At 48.8% G+C, this 26,744-nt stretch overlaps 1 protein-coding gene across 2 annotated transcripts in view; it reads right to left on the minus strand.

Annotated features, from left to right (window-relative positions):
- Positions 1-331: 331 nt before the first annotated feature.
- FAM174B (family with sequence similarity 174 member B) overlaps positions 332-26,744 on the minus strand; it is a 29,267-nt gene continuing 2,854 nt past the window's right edge. Inside the window, exons 2-3 of one of the 2 annotated variants that reach the window (XM_045561445.1) lie at positions 11,261-11,392; positions 332-674 (exon numbers count right to left, since the gene is read on the minus strand). In XM_045561445.1, the coding sequence (XP_045417401.1) occupies positions 515-674; positions 11,261-11,392 (292 nt within the window). In that variant the 3' untranslated portion in view covers positions 332-514. Of the gene's footprint in view, positions 675-1,909; positions 2,284-11,260; positions 11,393-26,744 lie in introns of those variants that run through there. The other variant, XM_045561446.1, reaches the window with a different exon arrangement.

Below are 26,744 nucleotides of genomic sequence, written 5' to 3' on the forward strand. Positions count from 1 at the left end.
ACGCCAGCCACTTTTGATGGTGATTAGTTCTGTGTTCTCTGGAGATACCCCAAGATTCTCCGAAAACAATTAGGCCTCAGTATTTCCTAACCAAAGCCAGCTTCCAGGAAATAAGCAAGTGAGCCTACACATGTGTATGTAAAAATGGCATCCCCACCACCACCACCGCTCCATTGTCAAGCCTTTTTCCAAATCACCAGGATCCAGACACCTCCCACGCGGCTGCCACCCCACCCTCCACCACAGCCTGTGCCCACCTTCCTGACATCATCACAAAAGGCACCTGGCTGGCCTCCATCGCAGAACACATCCAAACCCAACACACATGTGGTTCACGTCTAAAGGGCTTTTATTTCAGAGTCTGCAGTACTGAAGTTCCTCCAAGGATTTGGAAAGTCATTCTCAGCGGCGGCCGCTGCTGCCAGGACCAGCAGTGAGCACCTGGCAGGCGGAGCCCGGTGTTTGCACATACGGCAGAAGAACCCAGCTTTTCCGCAGGATTCAGCTGCAGTTGTCAAAAACCAAGTGCAAGCCAGCAGTTCCAGTTCAAAGGTCGAGAGGGCGCGCAGCTGCTGGGTGGCCGGGCTCCAGGCGTCACCACTCTGGCCGGGAGTGCACGGAGGGGCCAAGAGATAAAGCAGCCACAGCTGCTGCGCTGTGTCCAGTCCCTCCCTCTGGCAAACAGGAAAAGGAGAAGAAAAGTCATAAAAGAAGGTGAAGCAAAGGGAGCAGAGGAGCAACCGGCGCCCCACGTGGGCTCCCCACGGCACACAGTGCCACGTGCTGGGGGGCTGCAGCGGCGCTGTGCTCACGGCGGCCTTCCCACTCCTCCCTGCAGGGGCCGGACTGCCTTCCTCACGGAGCACCCGTGCCCAGGTGGGCCTCGGAAACCAGGGGACCCCGCTGCCCTGGCAGCCCCTTCTTACGCGTCCCCCATGCTCAGGGAACTGAAGAACCGGGAAACAGAGGTGAGTCCGGAGAAGCTGGAGTTTTCACCCAAAACAATAGAGCAGGACGACAAACAGGCAAATACACAAACCCTGGAGCAATGTCAGAAAGGAAAGGTCGGGGAGTAAAAAAATAAAAGACACTTTTCTAGAGAGAAGAGCATCCCAGGGTCCCAAAGGCACTGCTGACAGACTTCAACAGGAGCACGTTCGTTGTGGCAAATAAACTCGACCCCGGGAACCCTGCTGAACGAGAGGCCTCTACCAACCTGAGAAGCTTCCGGAAGCCAACAGAAGTCTGGGTGACGCCACAGATGAGCCCTCACTTCTTGGAGATGGGCCACTGACTGGGACACCTGCCCCAAGCCCGTGGGAGGGGCCCTCCCGTAGCGCCCCCAGGGCCCAGCCGAGTCTGACTTCAAATATCGTCCCTGAAGGTGGGCTCCTTTTTAGCCAACCGAATCACCACTCGTTTAAGTGACCACAGTGGTTTTTTAAAATTACATTTCTGGGATAGACAACATAGAACTGTGACAGAGCAGAGAAACACCAAAAAAGCACAAACAGTGTCACTAACCAAAAGCTGCCTGGCACTTTCCTCTCCCCTCCAAGAAGGAGAAACTATTTCATATGTACACGCGTGTGTGTGTGCACCCGTGCGTATGCACACGCACACATGTGGTTTTCCCTGATGCTGGACATTCTTTGTGAACTAGCCATGTCTATTTCTGCTGAACCCTTTGAGAAAAACAAAAAAAAGGAACGTAAACGCGTCCAGTTCCGGAAGGAACGGACTAGCTCTGAGCACTTTCACTTTGAACTTTCACACGGACGACGTCACTAAAACAAGGCCAGGCCCCGACCAAGCCAAAACGACACCCCGGGCCAGACGAGGCCCAACACACAGATCCACGAGAGAAGAATGTCAGAAATCCTCAATACGCAGTTGGATATTCTTCAAGCTTCTTTTAGATTCCTGATCCTCCTACTCTTAGTATTGTCAACAGTTGCTTAAAAAACATTTTTTTTAAATCAACACAGTTTCTGCCCTTCACCAATTAGCAAGTCAAAAAAACCTCTTAAAAGGGGGAGAGGAAGCGGTGACATTTTAAAGGGGCACCGAAAGGGTGGCAGAAACGACTCTTGTGTGGTGATTTGGAAACAAGCTTGACGGTGACATTCTGAGCAGATGTCCAACACACACCATGGAGCCAGAGTTTTATAAATAATGTGTGTTTTGGTTTCAAGAGAGCTTCAGCTTCCAGATCCTTCACACCCCGGGCTGCAGCTGAACAACTTTCCACAGGATGCCAACATGCTGAAAGACAGCTTTTACCTAAAAGAAAGGGAAGAACAAGAGTCAGCAAACTTCCAGCAGGGCCCCGCATCCAACATCTCCCTCCCTTGCCTTTTCAGCCCTTGAAAACTCCATATCCTCAACCACAGGACCTTTGAGCGCACTGTCTGGAAAGCACACCCTACTCTTCCAACTAACCCCTTGCCTTCCCCAGTGCCCCCCAGGTCCCCTCATATATGACTTCTTTGCTCCTTATATCCCTCCTTCCCAGCACCTCTACAGGTATTTACACCAGGGGTCAGAAAAGTTTTCTTATCAACGTCCAGGAGAAAATATTGTAAACTTTGCAGGTCCTGCAGTCTCTGTGGCAACTACTCAACCCAACTGTCACAGCAGAGAAGCAGCAGACAGTACAGAAATGCTTGAGAGTGGCTGCGTCCCAATAAAACTTTATTTATGGACAGGGACATTTGAATCGCATATGACTTTTCCATGTCATGAAATTTCTATTCTTCTTTTGATTCTTTTTCAACCACTAAAATGTAAAAATCATTCTTGGCTCCTCATGAGCCGCACAAAAACATGCAGTGGGCTAAATTTGGCCCACAGGCCACAGTGTGCCAACCCCTGGCTCACGTAATTATCTGAACAGCATCTGCCTCTTGCTCAGACGGGGAGGTCGAGCAGGCAAAACCCACGTCTGAGGTGGCTGAGCTCTAAACCCCAGCACCAAAGCACAGATCAGACAACATGAGGGGTAGAAGAAGTATTTGTGCAATGAATGAAAGTTTAAAAACTGATTCCATTCAAGACATCATCTAAAGGGACTTAGCAAAGGAAGGAAAATCTGACCAGTTAAAGCTGCCATTATCATCTACTGATGTTTGATTAGGGGCATGATATAATCATAAATGTAAAAATAATGAGGATCTAACAGAATTTATTAACTTCTTTTCATAATATTACATGACCCCAAATATAAATATTATATCAGGTGGCTATTTACTAAAAGATGTAAACATCTCGTTTTTAGGAAATATATACTTAAGTATTCTATTTGCAGGAAAGCACCATGATATATGTAGTAATAACTTATCCTCAAATGGCTGAAAAAAAACAATTTGTATGCACACACATACACAGCAATCCTAAGGCAAATGAGGCAAAATGTTAACAACAGGAAAATCTGGGTAAACGGGTACAAGGGTGTTCCCTGTACTATTTTTATTTTTGCACTGTTTGAAATTTTTTCCCAAATAAAAAGTTGTTTAAAGAAAAACAGATAGATGTGGTTATCCTCATATTAGCCACTACGGTCCCCTACTCAACAGACCAGAGGAAGGAAAGAACAGCCCCCCGGCAGCCAGGCTGTATAGGCTGGTTTCTTACAGCACCAACGCCCCTCTTCTGGGTCAGGGAGTTGGGGGGCTACCCCCCGCCACTGGCTACCATCTGGGAGCCTGAGCACTCGCCCAGCACACAAAGGGACTGGGGACCCCAAATGTTAAGGCTCCTTCCGAGTCTGACTCCACCAGGCCTCATGCTGCATCCCTCGGCAAGTTCAACCTCAAGGATGGGGGTGGGGGTGAGGGGCCCAGGAAGGAGCGGCGAAGCTTTCAAAGTCCAAACCAAGAACCAGACTGGGGAAGGGACCTATGCCCACGGCTCCACCAGAACAGGACGGACAACAGGGGGCCTGCAGGCTCGGGAGGGAATCAGCAGAGACGTAAGCCCTGTACCACTAGCTTGTGGAAATCTCACCTTCACAGTGTCCGAGTTTGGCTGTCCTGGTGATGCTGCAGCTTCCGGGGATCCCCTACAGGCTCTGCCCTCGCCCTATCCCACGGGTCGCTGTTCATACCCCTGTGCTCTTCATGGAGAGCAACAGAGCAGAGAGGGCCCCCCCACCGACTGAGCACCCCACAATGCCTCGGCCCTTCCGAGGCAGCACTACCCCTCGGAGGCTGCCGCTGGGAAAAAGGAAACAAAGACCTTTCACACACTGCCACGGGGAGCAGGTGCTCACACACGCCGGCTCCCCACTGCGTTCAGGCCCCGGGACACTGGCTCTCTGCGTCTCTCCAGAAGGAGGTGGGGCCACGTCCCAAGTCTGAGCAGTGTCGGTGTCGTTGGTTGGGCCCACAGATCTCTGGGGTGACTGGGACTCAGGAACAATGACACAGGGGCAGGCTGTCTGTCGAGGAGGCTGGCTATGAGGTCCCAGCTCTCTCAACGTCACCCAGCTGTTTCCCTGAGGCCACTTGGAGGCATGAAGCTTTGGGGTGTCCCCCTGAGGAGGGTGCTGTGGGTTTTTTTATGGGGGAGGGATTGTTTTGTTTGTTTATGCCTGATTCTTCTGCAGCACTATAAACTATAGGCAGGAAACTGAGTAAGTCAGATTCACCTAGTAGGGCATTTTCATTGCCATACAAGTTCCTGCAGCAATGCCACACAGGCTCCATCCCCACAGACATAAAACCCAAGGAGGTTTAAGGTGCCTGGGCTTAGAGCACGATACCTTAACTGCAAACTGCCCACAGACTGCCAATCTTGCTTTCCAAAGAAACAAAAATGTGCCTCGAGATGCCCATTCTTAACACAGAAGCCCCGCACTCTGCAAGGAAGAGGGCTGGCAGATCTTTATTCAGATGGGCATGGGGATGGCTTCTGATGCCGGCTCAGGTCCAGGCAGGAAGCTCCGGCACTCACAGGGGAGCCTGCAGGTCACCAGCTCTCTCTGGCTTCTGCCAGGCCTCGGAAGCTCACCATGCCCCGTGTGTCCGTTCCCACTCACCCCACAGCCGTACCCTTGCTGGAAGAAGCATGCAGTGGGGAGACAGGCCTTCCAAGCCCAGCCATTCAGGAGTGCTTAGGAAGTAGAAGCAACCCCAAGAAGTCTCTGCCCTGAGTGTGATTAACAACTGCCATGAGGGGGCCCGTGGTGTTTTCTTGCACACCCAGCCTACCCTGCTGGGGCCTCTTGCTACAAACTGCACAGAATGCCCTTTGTTCCCAAGACAAGATGCCAGGCACAGGCCCCAGCGTTGCAGCGGAAACCTCATCGGCTTCTAATTATATTCCCGCAGGAAGCTCTATCCACAAGGGGGCGGGAGGCAGGCATTTCTAGAATGCATGTCCACACCCCTTTGGGGCGACATCTTTTCCAAACATAAGAAGTGGGGAACAGAGACCTCCCCCTTGGCGGGGAGGAAGGGCTGGCAGGAGCGGCACCCTCTCTCCTCTGGGCTGTGCTTGTCACAGCTGCCACACAAGCAGAGGAAGAGCCAGCATCTGCCTCATCCCGGGGATGCCTTGAGGGTGTAACAGAAGTCTCCGGTAATAAACTGGGATGCACAGAGTCCCCGAACATCCGTGCAACTGCACACTAGGCCAGCCATGCTCAAAACACAGGCAACTGAAATCCAAATGCCTCTTGAAAGATGGAACCATTTCCAGGGTTCTCTGTGCTCCATTTAGCTCTCGTGTCTCCCTTCTAATTAGCCATTTTAAGAACAGAATTGGAAACTCATTTCTACAGACTCCTCCCTTCCCCCCATCTGGCCCTAGCACTGGAGGTCTTATCTCCTACCCTGCCTGCCGCCTCCTTCCTATACGTTTCCCACCTGCTGAAAACTCCGAGAAGCCGAGCCTGGCTGATAGGCACTGGCTGTAAGTCATGAGATGCTATCAGAGAGGTACACGTGTAATAATAAGAGGCCGGTTACTGCCTTCCTGCCCTGGCGCCGAAAACATGATTTTCCTCTTTCCATTCAATCATAAAATAACCCAAAGTCATGACTCAGCCACATCCGATTTAAGCGTAGTCTGTTTCCTAGAGAGAATCCAAAAACTGGGTTGTGCTACGTCCAAACAGGAAAAACAAACACCTGTGAACAGATTAGCAACGTGCAGACAGAGACGTTCACAAAAACACTGAACAGAACATAAAACTGGTCTTAACGTTTTTGTTCTTTCATATTTATTGACCTGAAAAGGTGTTCATCATACATTGTTCAGGTGGGAAAACGTCCCAAAGCAGCACGTGTAACATAGCCCGTTTCTACAAAGGAGAAAGTTCCACAGACATGTGCTCACACACACTCTAGTGGCTGCTGTTTAGTAGCAAGATTATGGGTCATTTTACTTTTCCTGCTTCTTATCTGTAGTTTCTATGCCATAAATTACATCTGTAACAAGAAAAGCTATCACTACTCAGTCTTCCTGAGCAGTCAGGCGTCTCTGGGACAGAGGACAGGGGAGGTCTTGTGTCAGTGACTCCCCCTCACTGTTCACGCACATCCTGATTTTCTTTCCATCACAGAACAGCACACGCTTCTACTGGGAGCTTCCCGAAGTTCAGTTCTTCGCAGTAAACAGGGAGGCAGGGCAGTGCCTGACGATGCCAGTGAAAGTCCGTGGGAGGCAGATAAGGTCACAGAATAAATGCTTATTATAAAGGGAAGGCTGAAAACGAACGAGCAAACTATTTGATGGAAGAAGTTAGGAAAAAAAGAACAAAACACACCCAAAGAAAGCTTGAGGAGGGGAAGCAGAAATCAAGTGAAAATCGAAAACGATAATAGAGAGGCTCAGATAAGCCAAGAGTTGGGTCTTCATGTAGACTGATAAAAGTAAACTCCCCGGAAGATTGATCAAGAGAAAGTAGAAAAGGCAAAGATAATCAGTACTGAGAATGAAAAGGGGGCCATGGCCACCCACGGCACAAAGATTTAAGAGACTGTAGTAAGAGGAGAATGAAGAGGAAGAAGCAATGTGACCCTGGAGGCAGAGACTGGAGCAATGCGGCCACAAGCCAAGGGACAGCTGGAGCCATCAGACACCGGCAGAGGCCAGGAGGACTCTCCCCCAGAGCTTCTGGAGGGAACATGTGCATGCAGACGCCATGATTTTGGACTTCTGGTTTCCAGAACTGTGATAGAATAAATTTCTATTGTTTTAAGCTAAAAAAAAAAAAAGATTATATTAATAATAAAAGAATGTTATGAACTTTAGGACCACACATTTGAGAATTTAGATAAAATGGACAAAATCCTAGGAAAAAACAACCTGTCAAAACTGACCCAAAAAGAAGACTAAATAATCCTATAACTATTCAAAAGATTGAACATCAGTGGTTTTTTAAAAACTCTTCACACGAAGAAAGCATCAGGCCCAGCGAGTTTTAGCACACCATACTAAACATTTAAGAAACAAACAAGTCCAATATGATACAAACTATGCCAGAGAAAAGGAAAATAAGGAAAATGCTCATTTTATAAGACTAGTAAAACTTTTACCAAAGCCTGGCAAGGATATCACTAGATCTCAGTCATGAAGAGAGATGAGAAAGTCCTAAAAGTATTAGCAAAGTGAATGCAGCAATGCGTATAAAAAGGTAACGTAACATGACCAGGCTCTTTTTATCTCAGGAATGCTGAATTGATTTAATATTAGAAAATTAATGAACACAAACTCTCCACCTTTACAGATTATAGGAAAAAGTATGACAATCTCAAGAGAGCTAGAAAAAGCATTTAATAAAATGCAACATTAGCAAACTAGGAACAGAGGGCAACTTCCCGGGGAAGAAAAATCCACAAACACCCTATAGCAGACACCACTCTTAGTGGGCAAATATTGAAAGCACACCCTTTAAGATCAAGAGTAAGGCCGGGCGTGGTGGCTCACGCCTGTAATCCTAGCACTCTGCGAGGCCGAGGCAGGTGGATCGCTTGAGCTCAGGAGTTCGAGACCAGCCTGAGCAAGAGCGAGACCCCGTCTCTACTCAAAATAGAAAGAAATTATCTGGCCAACTAAAATATATATGTAGAAAAAATTAGCCAGGCATGGCGGCACATGCCTGTAGTCCCAGCTACTCGGGAGGCTGAGGCAGTAGGATCGCTTAAGCCCAGGAGTTTGAGGTTGCTGTGAGCTAGGCTGACGCCATGGCACTCACTCTAGCCAGGGCAACAAAGCGAGACTCTGTCTCAAAAAAAAAAAAAAGAGTAAGACAGGATACCTGTTATTATCACTTCTTTTTAACACAGACTTAGAGACCAAGAGTGCAAAAAGGCTAAAAAAAAAAAGAGATAAAATGTTTAAAGACTTGAGTGGGGGGTGGGCAGGGGGACACTTATTAGTCTCAGATGACATATCTACATAGAAAACCCAGAAAAATCCACATTTATACAATTAGAATTAATAACAGTTTAGTGAGGTTGCTGGATTAAAACAAAATCAATTACCTTAAAAAAAACTGCCATGAACAAAGAGTTTAAAAATAATATTTTTTAGAAGCTATCAGAGACAAGGCCATGAATCGTGGCAGAGGCTTGCACAGGAACCTGTTTTTGAAGCTGTCTCCAAATTGACAGCACAGAGGACCTGGTAGCCCCAGGTGTGGTGATTGTTCTGTGGGACAAAGGGGTTCATTACGGCTGATGGTGAATTTCTGCCTAGAATGGGTGAGAAGGAGAGGCTATCATGCTTGAGGGAGCTAAAGCGATTTCCTTATTAAAAACCCCCAGCTGTTGCAGGGTCCACACTATTGCTGTGTTTCAGATAGAAATGGAATCCAAGTGGCCAAGAAAAATGCCCCAGAGCACGCTTGCAAACCTGCCTTCTCACCCACTTTTGCCCTTGCAACAGGCCAGAAAACAAAAAACAAAAGTACTGTCTGTTACCTTAACACCCACCAGGTGGTTCAAGTCACAGCCAGCAGCAATGACAACACAGGACTAATCGTCAGCCTAGAATTCGCTCTATTATTTGAAGAATAGACACAAGCTGTGCAAGTTTCTTCATCTGACTGTGGTTTCAACGTGTACCTTACGTTCATTATACCAGACACAAAGTCACTCCAGTGATCTTTAAGCCACGGTAATACTGGTGTCCATGTACTCAGAGAAAGGCAACTTTTCCCAAAAGAATCTATATAGGAAGAATCTCTGGACAGATTGACTGTTATATTTCCTTGTTTAGAGTCTTTTCTTATTTAGCGGGACCTGGGGATATGGTGAAAATGGTTCGGCCTCTCGCAGTTCCCACAGAGTTAGTCCAGTCACCAAATATCGAAGAGATGCTGGTCAGTGGCCCAAGATCAAAACAGGACATTGATCCATCAGAACCATGAAGTGCTCCCTGTCGTGCAATACACCCAGGGCCGCGGGAGGACGCAGACCCTCTTTATTGTGAATAATAATGAGGACATACTTTCTTCACATTATACTTTATTTCTTTGTATTGAATGTGAGACAGATAAAATGGCTTAGCAATGAAATCAGCACAATCACTAACTTTCCTGTGTCTACAGTCATCCCGTGGTACCGCAGGAGACTGGTTCTAGGACCCCCCCACGGACACCAAAGTCCACCATACGCAAGTCCCCGATAGAAAATGGTGCAGTATTTGCATATAATCTACGCATATCCTCCCGTATACTTCAAATCATCTCTAGGTTACTTATAACACCTTATACAATATAAATGCTATGTAAATAGTTGCTGTATTGTATTTTTTTGATCTGTATTATTTTTTGTTGTATTGGGGCTTTTTTAATATTTTTGACCTGTGATAGGTTGAATCCGCAGAGGCAGCACCCTCGGATACGGAAGGATGACTGTGTGTTATTTTGTGGTCTGGACGAACATTACTCATTGATTTGATTCTCTTCAAAGGGTGCTGCTCTTTACCTAAAATGCAAATTATAGCTAATGGGTTTTTCTCCCACTCTGCTATATAAAACCGGTTTTCATGTTTTCATATTCTTGATAAAATTTAGATGTGATTAACAAACTCTGTTTCCAAAACTGGTACGTATGTAGACATGATAATACAGTCATTTTTTTCAGACATTAGTATAAATAAAATAGTATCTTTAAAGTAAAATATATATGCTAGGGCTGTCCGGAAAGTATCCAGCTGGGTGAAATGAAAAATAGAGACATTCATTATATTAACAATGGCTGGATACTTTCCGGGCAGCCCTCGTGTATAGATCAAAATGTAAAATACCTAGGACTATATCTAACAAAAATGTATAAAACATTTATGGATGAATTTTTGAAAGTACTGAAAGACATTTATAAAAACCCTAAATAAATGGAAAGTCATTCCATATTCTCAGATTGGAAGAGCCAACATAAACTGATCCACAGAGGCAATGCAGTTCCAATCAAAATCCCAAATGTTGTTTTGCTGAATGTGAAAACTGCTTTATGCAGAAGGACCAAGGCCAAGGAAGACCGAATCAGGGCAGGTGTAGAAGGCTGTCCCTTCCCAGGCACAGCAGCCATGAAATAAGGGGAACTCAGATTGGGACCCTGGATTTCTGTTCCACTCTCACTACTAACTAGGACCTTGGCCAAGCAACTCCCCTCTCTCTGGGCATTCGAGCCCTCGTCTCAAAACTATGCTCAGCCCCAGCTGTTCCACTGAGAATTTCACATATTCAAAGTACATCCCAAAAGGATCTGAAAACCCACACTACAGTCCTGAAGTCACAAAGTCACTCTGACTTTCCAGATACCACCTTTAAGAAACATGCCTGTCTTCCGAGCTAATGGGTAACTCCATCCAAGCAGGGACCCCCCCACCCACCCACCTCCTTGGCTGTGGACTAAGTGAGGCTGAATGAGAAGTTTCTGTTTGGGCGCGAAGTAGGTCCACACGCAGCTGCTCAGGCCAGACCCCCATAGCCAGTGCATGACCAGCTCGTTTTCTGAAGTTCGACACTCCTCTTCCTCCCCTAGAGCTGACTTCACATCTTCATTCGGGAAAAGCAGGGATAACATTTCTCTGCCAACATTTCTCTGCTAAATTTCTGGGTTCTGTGTGTTCTAGAACAGGATCAGAGAAGGTCCCTTCATATGCAAATGCCCCAAGGCCCAACACTTAACCGAAGAACAAGAACACATGGACACCGTGCCTGGCCTCGAGGTGCTTCCAAAGATGAACAAACCATCCCACCAACCCAACGCCCAGAGCCCAGGAGGAAGCGCCTGTGCCCACCCTGTACCTGTATTTGATATCAAATACTGTGGAGTCCTCATCCTCATCATCCTCTTCGTTCAGCGGGGCCATTTCCACTCGCTCGGCTGGAGTGGTGATGATGTCATACTTTCGGGTCTTCTTTAACCTCTTTCCCGACCTGGGAGAGGAGGAGGACGTTCATGAGGACACAGCTTGGGGAGAAAGAGCCCCCAAGCCCAGGCCTCAGAGGACCCGATACAGGCTTGGCAGCTGGTGCTAAATCAAGTTCCCTCCCTCCCACCCGAGAGCACAGTGATCCTCACCGAAGGTGAACCACGCTGCTGCCTCCAGCCGGGCTGCCCCCAGGATACCTGGTTAACACCCCAGCTGCCCCACCTACAGCCAAGACCTCGCTAACCCTTTATCGTCCTCACCCATAAAGCAGAGGTACCTGCCCTGAGCATCAACAAAAACTCAGTAATCAAGATAAATAATACACGCAAGCAGTATTTTTAAAAGGCAAAATTCATACCAAAAAAATCCACGATGAACAAAAGGTGAGGACAGGGTGCGTCAACAGCCTGGCGGTTGACAGCACCGCCCTATGGGCCAGCCAAGGGGCATCTGGGTCAGAGCCCGGCACACTCTACGTGTGTGATCAGGGGTAAGTCAGTTAATCTCCCTAAGCCTCCGTTTCCTCCTAAATAAAACTGGACAGGAATAATCTTGCTCACAGGTGAGGGAGGACTGCATGAGGTGCTGCACTTCACAAGTCTGTGCACAGGAGGCTCTTGGCAAACGTTACTGTTAGTAATAATGATAACAAGTGAATAGAAGCTAAACACACTACATCCTTTCTCGTACGACAAGAACTTGTGAAAAGGAGTCAATTTTGTTTCCATTATAAGGAAATGATTATAACACCACATTTTTACCTTTGGGATGGTGAACAGTCACCATGGCCCACAGAGGAAGTGTGACACAGGCCACTTCAGTCTCTAGCATAAGGCTCTGCATGAAGGCTATGATATTTATCAGGGCAGGCTGGGAAGTTCATGATGCCACTCAGGAATACTACTATTACAATGACGACTGATGCTTTTTGCATTTATTCCTCCACTCTCTCGAACTTCTTCCTGATTGCTTTGTATTCTCTGGTGTCCCTCCTTTTTAAGAATATTTGATACTGTCCATGGGAAACCAGCCAACCCAAAAAGTCACAAATGGAGTACTGAAGAATCACGTTCTCGACACATTCTTCCTACAGACTGTAAGCTGCTCCCGAGTGGAGACCTCATCAAAGACACACTTGAGGTCTCTTTGTCCTCAACACAGAGAAACTCTTCAGTAAGTTTGCCCAATGAATGAAAACAGAACTTCACTTTCAGGTTTTCTAAAAATTTCTTAGCCATAGCAACTTGTTCTTGTCTTACCTAGTGCTATTTAACAAAACTATGATTTACCAAAGTGTCATGTCATCTACATAAAAAGCTTTAGTACTGTATCTTTGGCATAAAGCAACCTATTCAACCCATAGTACCTGCTCCTCATGGTTCTTTGGGTAGAGAAAAGGGGTGAGATATAGGGAAGGAAAGAGAAACCAGCTATAAAGTCTAATGATCTCCAAGCCTCATCACAAAGCAAATTTTCCTCCCTGCTTTCATCACAGGTACACACAGACACACACACAGACACACACAGACACACACACACACACACACACACACACAGAGGCATGGACACAGGATGAAGCATGGTGCAAATGCCAAGCCTAGTGGTAAGAGGAAAAAGCAAAGGGGCACAGCCAGTCACCTTGCCAGTAGCCCTGGGACAAGGGTATTTTGGAAGCAGCCTTCAAGTGGCACTATAAATGCTCACCTCATAAATACTGTTGGTCCCACATTCTCCCCATCAACAGATTCTTCTCCCCACCACCCCCTAAAGGAGTAAGATAAATCTCCACACTCTGCCCTAGACAATTTATAATCCCTGACCAATTCCATCTCCAGTACTAGATGGGGGAAATTTAAGCCCAGAAATGGCTCCAAATGCAACAAGCAATCCAAGACAAAGCCACCTATCCTCAAGCCTTTGAGACTAGGGTTAAACCCCCAATCTACACAGACCCACACACCACACCTTTCCCAGGAAGACGGCCCTAAATCTCCACCTGGATGATTCACTAGCTGTTTGAAGGAAACACCTGGCTTTGCAAGGGGGCAGGACTGGCTGTCCATTTCCAACACATACCCAAACATTAGAAAAGGAGATGTCCCGTGAACCGGAGGACCAGGGAAAGGCCCCTCTGGGCCCTCAAAAAGACAGACACCCAGAGAGTTTCAGGCTGAGGAATCACTGTCCTGTTTGTGACTCTTTTACAGGTATCACAAAGCCTAGAAAATGTAAAATCTGATTTGCAAACCTCTTAGTGCACTTGGAACTTGACACCTTGTTAGTTGTAGGCTCTGGGGCAGGACTGACCTGCGGACCCCGGGAGAAGGCTCCGGAGGCTCCGACTTCAGCCCTGCCTCACGAGAGTGGATCTCCATTACCTGTAAAATTGCTTTCTTTCTTCTCTATAATCTTAAAACTCTTGTGTATGGAGTCTTATGATGAGAAAATTAGCCTATTGAGCCAAAATAAGGCCCTTGAACACCTAACCCATGGGAGAAGCAGGAAAATGACACCAGCCCCTACAACACTGTTGCCTTCAATGCTTTAATGCCAGCCTCTCCAGCCACCCAACCTCAGGGAATGAATCTGAACGGCAGGACTACACAAAGGTGTGATGGTTAATGTTACGCATCAACTTGACTGGGCCATAGGGTGCCCAGACTTTCAGTCTCATATTATTCTAGGGGTGTCAATGAGGGTGCATCTGAATGAGATTAGCAGTTGAATCTAGGACTCTGACTTAAGTAGATGGCCCTCCCTAATGTGGGTGGGCCTCTGCCAGTCAGCTGAAGGCCTCAGTGGAACAAGAAGGCTGACCCTCCCTCAAGGTGTAAGGACAACTCCTTCTGCCCAACTGCCTTCAGGCTGGGACACCAGTTTTTTTTTCCTGCCTTTATACTCAAACTAAAATATTAATTCTTTGTGGGTCTTGAGCCTGCCTGAATTTAGGCTGAACCTTATGCTGTCAGCTCTCCTGGGTCCCCAGCTTGCAGATGGCAGGTCTTGGGACTTGTCCTCCTCCATAATCATGAGCCAATTTCTTATAATAAACCACTCCCCCCACCCATACACACACATACACACCCCCACCCGCTATCGGTCTGTTTCCCTGAAAAACCCTAATACACAAGATCATTAGCAAGAGCCCTCATGCATGCTTCAAACGCCAGTTTTGACACAATGAGCTGGAGAAATTACATTTCAGTCAACACTCTTAGACAAAATGCTCTTTACAAAAGAAGAGCATTTTCTGTTGTTTCACTGCTGGGTGTGTTATCATAATAAAGGAAAACTGAGGCTTGTGAGAAGTTTAAAGACACTTAGACACATTCCCAGCAGAGGCGCACTGGGCACGCTGGCTGGTCCACAGGCCTGGGCGGGAGGGAAATGGCACAACATACACGTGGAGCTGGGGGGCGGAGGGGCGGGGCAGTGGGATTGGCCGGGGGCTGGGAGATGGGAATCAGCACACATTTCTCAAATTAGAAGGTGAACTCTTCCTCTACCAGCTGTGCACCGGTCAGAAGCAGGGATATTTATGAACAGAGTGGATCAGCGTTTCCCACACACCTTCAGATCCCCCAGCCCGACTGCCCTGGGGTCAGAGGACAGTGCCATTCGCCTCAGAGAGAGAAGACCTGAGAAAATGGGAAAACAGTACGTTCAAAGCCTAAATAGCCTCCCCGGGTACTTCTCTCTCTTTTCTAAATGTAGATCCATAACACGTCTTTTTAAATTAATGACAGTCCATAAGAGTTGAGCTCTTCCTGGGTGCCAGCTAAGCAATTCACATGTGTGACCATATGCAAAACGTCTAAGTCACCCTGAAAGGCATACGCTGCTGTTATCCCTGTCTTACAGCTGAGGAAACTGAGGCCCAGAGAGGTCGACTTGCCCACGGCCACACAGCGAATGAGCGGCAGAGCCAGGGTCTGAAGCAGGCAGCGCAGTGACCAGAGGCTCGCAGTCTGCACCGCCCGTCTCCTTCCCGGGTGGCTCGGTGAAGTGCTACAACACAGCCACCCAGTCTGAAATGTGCCAGGGAGGCAGGAGAGCACGGGGCACACAGTGCACACGCACCATTCCTGAGAGGGCCAATGGCTGCCCCAGTGCGGACCTCCCCAGCAGGCCACCTCGAACCACCCCCGGCTTGCCACGGGGCAAGGCGCCAGCTCTCCATGGCTACTCCCCACTCGCTCCCAACAGACAGCCCTGCCCACGCCCACCAGACTTCACCACCACTCGGCTTTAATACCAAAAACTCTTTGCCCTCCCTCATCATGCTTTCTGGAATGTGTCACTTAACACAGCTCACACTTTCCTATTTCGCATTGTTCTGGGCACACTTCTAACAAACTCTTTCTAAATTGCGACTCCCTTAGGACGCGTGCTAAGCTGGAGCCAGCCAGCATCCATTTCCTCCCACTTTGGGCATCTGTATCCTCCGTGCCCTTGGGGGATCCCCCTCCAACACGGTCCCCGTGGTGGAGGAGGCCTGGCCGCACCCCCAGCCCCAGGAGTGGACATGGGCCCAAGCCAACGAGTGCACCACAACCCCCAGGCCAAGGCAATGCAGGGGAGGGGGCGGAAGGCACGACCAATCAAAGCCAAGGACCCTTTGGTGGGAAGGCTGGAACGGGGCAGGTGGGGCCCGGCCCCGGCCTTGAGACTCAGATGACGCAAACCATCTTGCCACCTTCTAACAGCAGAAAATAAAGCCAACGTGGTAGAGGCAGACTGGAGAGAGAGTGCGTGAGAGAGCAAGTCCCAGCTCTACTACAGAGCCAGCCCTCCTGGGAAACTACAGACCTACCCGCTTGTTCACCAAAGCCAGCTGGGGCCGGGTTTTCTGTCACACACAACCTAACAAACCCTAACGCCCATGGGGTCTCGAAGGCAGGCACGGTACCAAATGAAGCCGGCGCTGTAATAACAATATCATCTTAGGATTTTTTTTTTAATTCTCACAGACTATTATTAATTTAAATCCCACGTTTTAATGGCAGACCTTCCACACATATGTATAATTTTCCTATTTCCTCAAGCCCTTTAAAACCCTAGGACTCTTGCCCTTGTATTAACAGAAACAAGAACCGTGCATGTAAATAGCACCTCCATGACAAAAGCATGGCATTTTTTGCTCAGGGCTACCTGTGAACAGGCTCTCCAGGAAGACAGACATCTGGTGACTGCACCTCACAGGACTGCTGTGAGCTCAGGGGCCTGAGGAGAAAGCAAAGGCTACGCCACCACAGGAGTGTCTTACGGGCAGCGGGTCGGCCCTGCGGACAGAGCCCTCATCTTACCCAGAGGTGCCCACGGCTTGAGGACAAAGCACCCAGTTCTAGAAGAAGCCCAGGTGTGGAGTGAGACTTGGGTTCGCAGGCCGCGTTCCTACCTACAGGGCCTGTTCCCTCAGCTGTACGCAGGGGTGGCGGCGGGAGACGGGGTAAGAGAGGGGCCCGAGAGAACCGTCAAGTGTAGGCAGCACCTCCCGTTGAACAAGGAGATTCTGCAAACAAAGAAGGGAAAGGGGGCCACTGGCACATCCCCCACAGCACGGCCCCCGTGCCGGAACTTTCCTTTTCTGGAACAGCCTACCATAAACCAGGTGGCCTCAACCAAGAGCGGCCAATGGTGCTTTTAAGTAAACGTCCACGTTGTCCTCACAGCCACAGGCAAGGCCAGAGAAGTTACAGAAGGGACCCTTCCGTTCAGACCAAAACACACACTTCCAACAAGAGAGAGAGATGTTCAAAATTATTTTACTCTGAAATATAATCCCGGAGCCAGAGGGTTTGTTTACTCAAAGGGCCTCTCAACAGCTGGTCAGAAGCGGGTTTCGCAGTCGCACCACTTGCACAAACAACGGGCCGGCCGGGAGAGCGAGCACACAGCCCAGCAGGCCAGCGGGGACAGGCCTCCCTGCCCTGCCCTCCGCCACCAAGGAAAACAAAACTGGACCCTCCCAGGTTGGCTCAATTTGGGGTCTGGCAGTCAGATCTCAGCCCTGCAGTTCCCTTGTCTATGTGCCTCTGGGCAAGCCGCTCATCCGAACCTTTATTTCTTCATCCATCTTGACTTCTTGCCAAGAATGGCTGGGATCCTAGGAACAGAGCCCCACGGCGCCTCCCACTCTGCCTACTCCACGGCGCCATCAGCTTTCCTGTGTCTCCTGAGGCCTTTCCAGGACAACCCAACCAGGCCAGGTTTTCTCCTTCTTCCAGTCTCGCAGCTCCCACGACCTCTGCTCACAGGCACCATCCCCGCTGCGGGCCACTGTCTATATGTGACCTCTGAGCACACACGGCTCTCCTGCATCATCCCCCCTCCTCTGTGGTGACAGTAACAGCAGCCATCACGATGGGGCAGCCCTAGTGCCAGGTGACACATACGTGATCTCGTCAGCCTCCAGCCAGTGAGGCAAGGAGGGTTTCCATCATGAAGTTAAGGAAACCAAGGCCACGAGGTGCTGAGTGACATTCCCCAGGAAGCAGGACTCACATCCAGGTCTATCACACTCCAAAACCCCAGCTCTTCACACTCCAACAACAGGGCAGGAGACTCACCTCCAACACCTGGCTGTCCCCAAACCCCAGGACTCGGCACTCAATAGATACCTCTCAGCCATCTAGAAGTGTAACTGCGAGTTCCTGGGTGGCCAGCCAGCTCCTGCTACGGCCCAAAGGCAACCAGAAGTGTGTCGACAAAACGAGGGCACACTGTGCTTCTGACCAGCAAGTTCCAGTCTCATAAAGATATCAAGCCACCAAAATTAATCTGCAAGTTCAGTGACATCCAATAAAATACTGACTGATTTTTCTTGGGGATCTAAACAAGCTGACTCCACATTTCCCGGAGGGGGTGCAGTGTACAGCTCTGGCATATACTAAAAGCCACTGAGTTGGACGTTTTACGTGGCTGAATTGTGTGGTATATGAATTATATCTCACCAAAGCTGTTATAAAAAAAATATAGGGACGATATACATGTCTGTGTGTATATATATATATATATATATGTATGTATTACATTTGTTTCTATATTTATAAAATCTCTCTGGAAAGCTCCACAAGAAATTGATAGCATGCAGTGAAGGAAACTGGGTGGCTGAGGTTTTTCACTATATCCTCTTTTATTTCTTGTGAATTTTGAACCATGTGAAAAAATATATATGGGACTTATTTTTAAACCACATAAATAAAGAAAATTCCAAGTAAGCGATTGAAATAAAATTTGAATCGGATTCAGTCTGTGTCAGGCTGCAATCCCGCTCCCAGAGCCTACCTGTCACTCGCTGTCTCATTGTGGCTTTACAAGGCTCACCTGGTGACTTCAGGACCCAAATCCAGCAACTGACACCTTTCCTCCACCCCCGCCATTTCCATCTCTGAGCCCACTGACACAGTTCTGAAGCTCAAGGGCCAGCGTTCTGCTGAAACCACACTATGTCCCAGCGTGACTTCTGACACTTAAGAAGAATTCGTAAAGAAAATGAAAATAGAATGTGGGGTCGGCAGGGGGGGTGTGGGGTGGGATGGTGCCTGGAGCAGGCAGCTGTCTGCAGTGTAGACGGGAACACCGTGTAAGTGCAGTTGCCCCTGACGCTGTGAGGACACAGGCCTGTCTCACTTTTAAACTCTGAGCTCTATTCTGTGCCTCCTCCTTGGAACACAGATGTAGCAGAGCCTCCCCTAGAAAACCAATTAAACTTGGAAGAAAGGGAAAACATGACTCCAGAACCCCCTTTCCAGCCCTGGCCTCTGCCCCACCCCATAAGGAGGCCAGTGCACGAGTCCCCCAGCAAATCGATGGGCTAGCAGGGGTCTCGATGACAAAGCCACCAGGGCCTGCCACCACAGCACCAGTCCTGAGTACCAGCCTGCCCTCCCTTCCTGCCTGGGCATATCCCTGAGCTCCACCCGATACCTTCCCTCTGACGCAGTTTCACAAGCCACTGGGGGAGGCCAACGTCCATGCCATATGAATCTCATCGAGCTCCGTTGCAGATGGGCAACCTCAGACACACACTAAGTCACACGAGATAGAAGTATTTTCCTCTGGTGCAGCACGAGCTTCAAGATCTCCAGCAGCCCAGCCCCAACACGGGCTCTGGCTGAGCCCTCTCAGAATGCAGGTGTTGGGGAGCCCTCCAGATGTGCCCACGCCCCACCCCTGTCCTGGGGCGCCCTCCCCACCACATGCAGCCCCTCTGTTCCACCACCCAATGCCCCGTCAAGCACAAAGACTCAACGCACCTGGTCAGTAGCTCGAATGCCCCAGGGCCCTGCTGCAGACGCAGAAAGCCAGTACAGCGGGATGTCCCGACAGAGACATGGGAACAAATGACAATGACAAATGGTGGACAACACTCTGTCTTCAAGCCAAAGAGACACAAAGAGCAGTGCCCTGCCCAGCCTAGGTGGGGTGGCAGCTACCCAGCTCCCACCTGACTGTCCCGTGGAACAGAAGCCCTGCACTCCTAGGAACCCCCGTCTGTCAAGAGGAGCAGGAGATCTGGATTTTTATGCAGACTCCCAATTTTTAAATATTCCCAACTATCTTAGTTTTTAAAAACACTATGCAGATCAAAAAAAACAAACAAACAAACAAACCAAAAACATGTCTGTGAGCCCGATTTTTTGGCCCCAGGGCCAGCAGCGTGCAATGTCTGACTTAGTGCCCTGGCCACGGCTTATTAGGGCATGAGCACCAGGCATGAGCGATATTTAATAATTCAGCTGAAAATCATGAGCTGCGAGAGAGAGAGAGATGTAACGACACACATTCGACCCAGGTCTTCCTTGTCTCTGTGCACCAGCAGTGCGACCACGATTAAGGAGTGTTGCCATTATTTATACAGCCTAGCTGCTCCCCGTCCCCTCCCCTCCTGGCCACCATCCCCTTGGTTGCCACTGTTGACGTCCCCGACACTGGCACCAACGCACAGTACGGGGCTTACGCTTCAGAGAGGATTATACACCATGGGCCAGACAGCCCCACAGAGCTCTCTGATAAGTCTTAGGGTTTTTCTTCATAATGCCACCGTGTTTCGCCTCCATCCACTCCCCACCCTGTTTCTCTTTCCCTCTCTCAGTCCCTGAGGGATAGATTCAGCTCTTATTCTTCCAAGACAAAATCAGCACAGCCCGGGTTTGACCTGTTGGAAGAGCTGCATGAAAGACAGCAACAGCAAATGCTCCAAGACCTGTTCCTCCAGCTCTCCGGTGTTTGCAAAGGGTTTGGTCCGCTTTGTTTTCTTATGAGGTGGCAGGGGAGGGTGTACAGTGAGGTTTAAAGCAAAGAAGGCAGTCTCCAGTGGCAGCTCCCTGGGATCGAGGGCAGCGGCAAGATGACCAAGAGGGACTCTTTGGTGGACCCCGGGGACCAGCCCACAGTCTGGAAATTCTGAGGTCACAGTGCTTTGGGATACACGTCATAAGTGGCCCTTCCAGCGTCCACTTGTCCCTGCCACGTTGTAGGGGAGGTGTGGGAATGTCAGTCCTTGCTACCCCCTACTTCGGAGACTGCTACTTCTCAGCCCCCAACCCCCCACCCAAGCCCGGATGTCCGCTGCATGCATGGCTGGCCTTGCCATGTGCCAGTTTTACCTGTGCCTCCTCCTCTTCCTCACCAAGGCTTCTCCCCTCCCCTGCCTGGCCAGCCCCTGCACAACACCCCGTTCTCCAGGCCCTTCAGGGCATCATGACACTTTCCTCCTCCTCTTCATCCCCTCAGGCCTCCAGGTCTCCCAGCCATCCTGGGCCCCCATTCCAGCCACGTCACTATTCGTCCATTCACTGGGCAACTATTGAGTAAGACTGAATCCAGGCCTGCGTTTCTAAAGCAGCCCTTTGATAATTTCACTCCTGTATTCAAATCCTCCATTCACGCCTCTGACTACAAATCCCAAAATCCTCCAGTTGAAATGGCTGTCTTCCAAAATCCCGCTGCGACTGGGGGCGGGTGAGTCAGACTCCTCCCGTTCCCCAGCGGCAGGACCTCCAGCAAGACACTTCATCACTCTGTGCCTTGGTTTGCTCATCTGTAAAACGGGGACCCCAACAGTGTACTGTTCATAGGCGCAAGGAAACAAAAAATGCTTATCACAGAGACTGGTACACAGTAAGGGCTTAATAAATATCAGTTGCTATTGTTATCATCATTATGATTTCCAAGTGATCATTCTCACAAACTACCCACGGCAAAACTTGCCTCACCCATCCAGCCATGGAAGATGGCCAAATCCTAATGTTCTTCCTCCCGTACGATGCCTTCCCGGACCACTCTGTCCCTGGCCAAAGCCACTGTGCTGGTCCTTTCTCAGTCTATCAAGTGTTGCTTCGAACACATGGCTCCTCTACTGGACTAGATGGCTTCTTATCGGCCCAGCAGACTCATTCAAGGGCATTGTCCTACCTGCCAGATTGACCTGGATGCTCCTTGTCCTCTGACGTGCCTGATGGCATCCCTATGTTCACAGTCGGTGCTCATCAAGCACAATGGGAAGAACACTCTACCCACTCAGCCATATGTCCTCCTGGTGCTCAGCCCACCACATCCAGGAGGTTCAGAAAGGGCAAAACTGGGCATCCAAACACCTGGGCTTAAGTCCTACTTTTTCTACAAACTCACTGAGTGGCCTTAAGAAACTCTCCACACTGCTGGGCCTCAGTTTCCTCATCTGTACAAGGAGTGGGGGGAGGCAAGTCAGAGGAGCTTCAACGGCAAAGAAAGTCCACACCTGAGCGGCTACAGGGCACTGTGACCTCCAGGGTCTGGAAGAGCCCTCCCCACTTCACACACCTCACCTGCCAATGGGAATGCGTTTCCTCCTCCCTGCACCTCCAGGAAAATAAATATCAAGCCTGGATTCCTGGCACATCACCCTTAGATTAACCATAACAACATAATCCTAAATTCATGGTCCCAGAACTTCCCTTTGCAAATGGTTACACCCAAAATATCAGCCATAAAACTAAAGTTCCCAACACAACCCATGAAGACTTCTCTGCTTAAACGCGGGAGGGTTTCCCTCCCCTGACACTGCCCACTGTCCCTACAGGATGCTCTGCAGACACTGACACTGGAGTTCTCCCAACCCCACCGCTGCCCCTAGCTGTGCCTAGAGTCTCAAGAAAGACCTGCATTTGCAAAGACCCCCAAACACAAAGGGTGCGTGGGCATCAGAGTCTGTGGGTGACGCCGTGTAACCCAGAGGACTCAGGGTTAAATTAAAGAGGGATTTTCCTCCCTTTCCAATTTGATAGACGGAATCAGTCGCAGGTGCCAGGTCCTCACAGGCCTATTAAAAGGGGCAGTCATGAGGCACCTCCTTCATCAGGGAACTGAGTGGGCTCGCCTGGGCTAAACAGTCGCCAATTTCATTTGAAAGAGGCTCAGAAGCAGATGCACCTGCCTGATTATTTTGGCCATATGGCTGCATCCTCATTTACGGGCAGAAGCAAGACCAAAAGGTTGGGTGTAAATTACATCTGTTTTCAGAATCATATTTTTCAATACAATAGGACACTTGGCTGCTTAAAGGGGAGCCAGGGACTTGGTTGACACAATCTCATCCTAAACATCCCAACAGCCCTTGGAAGCATATACTGTAATTAATGATGGGAAACAGATGCCCAGAAAGGTCCAGTAAACTGCTCACATCAGAGAACCAGCAGGCCTCAAGGCCAAGGTTCTCAGAGTTTCTCAGGCCTGGCACCCTTGACACTTGGGGCTGGATAATTCGGTGGGCAGGGCAGGTGTTCTGTGCATTGTAGGATGTCCAGCAGCCTCCTGGCCTCTACTCACTAGATGCCAGAAGCATTCTCCCCCCAACCTCCACACCCCGGTCCTGACAACCAAAAATGACTCCAGACATGTCCAGATGACACCAAGGGGCAAAATCCTCCCCAGGAAAGAGCCATTTGAGGGACCATATTCTTTTCATGTACCATGATGTTTTGGAGGATTGAATCAAGGGCATGGTCTCTACTCTCTTTTTTAAAAAGTCTAGATTTTTGCTGTATCAGCTTTACCACTTCTTCACCATGGCCTATAAAATTAAACATGAGAGAAGAGAGTATGTGTCGCTTCTACAGTTGTTTCCCTCAATTCAAAGCCTGGGCCGAACAATCGGAAATGACCTACCTGATGCTAAACAAGTCCCACATTATCTCTCAAAGTCATAAAAAGGGGCTGGACCCTCTAACCATGGCTCCACCCAAAACTCCAATTTATCAAAAGAAGATTGAGGTACTAATGAGCAACAACTAAAAACATTTGAAATGCTAACTTTCCCTAAATGCTAGAAGTATTAGGCTTTTATATTTTCTTTTAAATAACTTTTCTTAATTACAAATGTAAATACACGATAGAAAATTTGGGAAATCCAAGATAAGCAGGAAACTTTTAGTTCCTTTTCAAAGACCTGCCTTAGTAAAATCAGCTGAGCTTCTGTTGGTTGCACCATCCTCAGGACATGGTGGTGTGCACCTTTTCCACCGACAGCTGGGCCATGTCACATCACCCAGCATTCATCTTCCCTATCCCCTGGGAGGCACCAAAACGAACGCTCCTTTCAGACAAGAGGATTTTACAAGATTCTGAAATAAGAAGTGGCTGGGCACGCGGCCAGCAGAGACCTGGGGGAGGTGGAGCCTGCGTCGAAGAGCCGGGAGACTGCCCAAGGCTGGGGAAGGAGCCCCAGGAGGAAAGGAACACCGTGGTTTCCAGGTGGTGGAGTTTTCCTGACTTGCCCCCAGCCTATTCATAAGACACAGCAAAGACAGTCAGATCCCCCCAAGAACTAACAGTAAAGCGTCCTAAGTGAAAATGTGAGGCAAACGGTACTGACACCAGCAGTCACTGGCTTATGTGCCTTATCTCTGAATCCTACCAATATACCAGTATCAAAAAATCAGAAGTCGCAGTTTTCTACTTCCTAGACACAGCCTCCTTGTTGATTCCCTTCAGTAAACCTGCAAGCAGCAGACCCCAGGGCCACCCACAGGGTGCCAGCAGGACAGCTCACGCCACCACGTGAGGGCATCCACCAGAGGGCGCTGTGTCTCCAACCCACATTTCCCTCCTTCCCATTATGCCTGAAAATGGTTTTCCTTAATGATAAAATACATGAGAGAGGCCGGGCGCGGTGGCTCACGCCTGTAATCCTAGCTCTGGGAGGCCGAGGCGGGTGGATCGCTCGAGGTCAGGAGTTCGAGACCAGCCTGAGCAAGAGTGAGACCCCGTCTCTACCAAAAATAGAAAGAAATTATCTGGCCAACTAAAAATATATATACAAAAAAATTAGCCGGGCATGGTGGCTCATGCCTGTAGTCCCAGCTACTCGGGAGGCTGAGGCAGTAGGATCGCTGAAGCCCAGGAGTTTGAGGTTGCTGTGAGCTAGGCTGACGCCACGGCACTCACTCTAGCCCGGGCAACAAAGCGAGACTCTGTCTCAAAAAAAAAAAAAAAAAAAAAATACATGAGAGAGGTGGAAATGATTCTGCAGATGGAAAAACAGGTTGATTAAGAAGCATAGGAAGGGACAGCTGCTCAACCTCAACAAAAAACGAAGAAACACAAAACAAAGCAATGAGATACCAGACTATGCCCATCCGATTGGCAAGCATGAGAAAGTCAGGTAATACTAAGTGTTGGCTACGATGTGAGGATCTGAGACCCCTCAGGCCCTACAGGTGGGAGCCTACACTGGTACCTACTCCAGGAAATCAAGTATGAGTACCCCTGGGACCCAGAAATCCCACTCCTAGGTGTACACTCCAGATACTCTGAGACTGGTCCTCAGAAAGACATATCCAAGGATGCAGCAAGGAGCTGAGTGTACACACAGGGAGAGAAACCGTGAATACATGTCACTGGATTATAAAGGAATTCAATGTACAAACATATCATGAATAATAAATAAATTATAAAGAATCACATTCACACATGTACACATATACATAGATTTACTTGTACATTTATATATACATATTTATAATTTATATGAGCTTACACTACACATGCTGTCTTGTAACCTGTTTCACTCAACAATAGATAGCAAGTATTATATCAATGTCATCATTTTTAATAGCTGCACAGAATTCCACCATAAGGATGACCATAATTCACTTGACCAATTCCCAGTTGTTGGGTAATTAAGTTATTTAAACCTTTTCATTATCAAATAGAACTTCTCTGAATATCATTGTATACCTCTTTGGCTGCTGCTTCTAATCATTAACATTACAGGCAAAGAATATATATTACAGTGAAAAATGTATACACCTTAGGAATGGAATTGCTTGATTAAATGTATATATATTTTTCACTGTATTCTTTGCAGTTTCCTTGGATCCACATTTTTTCTGTTGTCTGGCAAGGTGACTCCTTCAGGGAAAACAGACAAATATGCTAGGACTGCTACTTTATAAGCAGTAATACTTGGCACTCCTCACTCGTTCTTTTCTATTTACATTGTCAAGAAAATGAAGGGCCACTACCCAAATTCCTCCCTCACAGGTATCCAGCATCAGCCAAGTTTTTAGTCCCAGAGCACATTTTAAGAGACATCAGCAATGTAAAATACTTGGGATTTCAACATTCTTTTGCTAAAAATATCTTTGTGAAATGCCAGCTTGTGCCTGGAACCGCACTAGATGTTAGAGAGACACAGAAGATTAATGCCCAGCCCTGCTCTTGGGAGCCCTCAGCCTGTTAAGGCAGAAGGAGAAGTTCAGCGACACTTGACTCTGAGGAGGAAATTCAAAGCTCGAGTGTGCTGCAGGAGCACACAGGGCCCTGGCTGGCGGGCTGCTCAGAGAAGGCAGCAGCAAGAGGTCCAGCAGCAATGAGCTGGCCATGTAGTCTCGGCAGCAGGGGCACTCCAGGCAGAGGATGAGAGTGGGACAAGATGCCCAGGCCACACAGTACCTCTGAAGAACTCCTTGACTGGAGTTTCGGGAGAGGGACACTGGGAAAAGCCAAGATGGGGGCTCGAGAGGGAGGCAGGGCCCTGGCCGTGAAGAGCCAGGCTTGCCCACACACTAAGAAGCTTGTGTGTGGATTGGCACACACATAGGGGGGATTGGCAGGGAGGGGGAGAGGAAGGATGAGACCAGCATTCTGGCAGAAGAGGGAGGATGCACTGGAGAGGGATGAGGTTGGGGGCAGGATCCATAGCCTAAAAGATGCCCCTGCAATTCCGCAGAGACAAGGTAGGGAGGCAACCCAGGCAGGAATAGTGGCAGGTGGGGAAGCTTCACTGGGGGAAGGTGACATGGGCAGAGGTAAGACAGTCCCCGGCGGACTCGGGTTGTGGAATGGCCAGGAACGATGCCTGCATGCTGAGG

The sequence above is a fragment of the Lemur catta genome, chromosome 9, assembly GCF_020740605.2.
Source record: "Lemur catta isolate mLemCat1 chromosome 9, mLemCat1.pri, whole genome shotgun sequence".
Lineage (NCBI taxonomy): Eukaryota > Metazoa > Chordata > Mammalia > Primates > Lemuridae > Lemur > Lemur catta.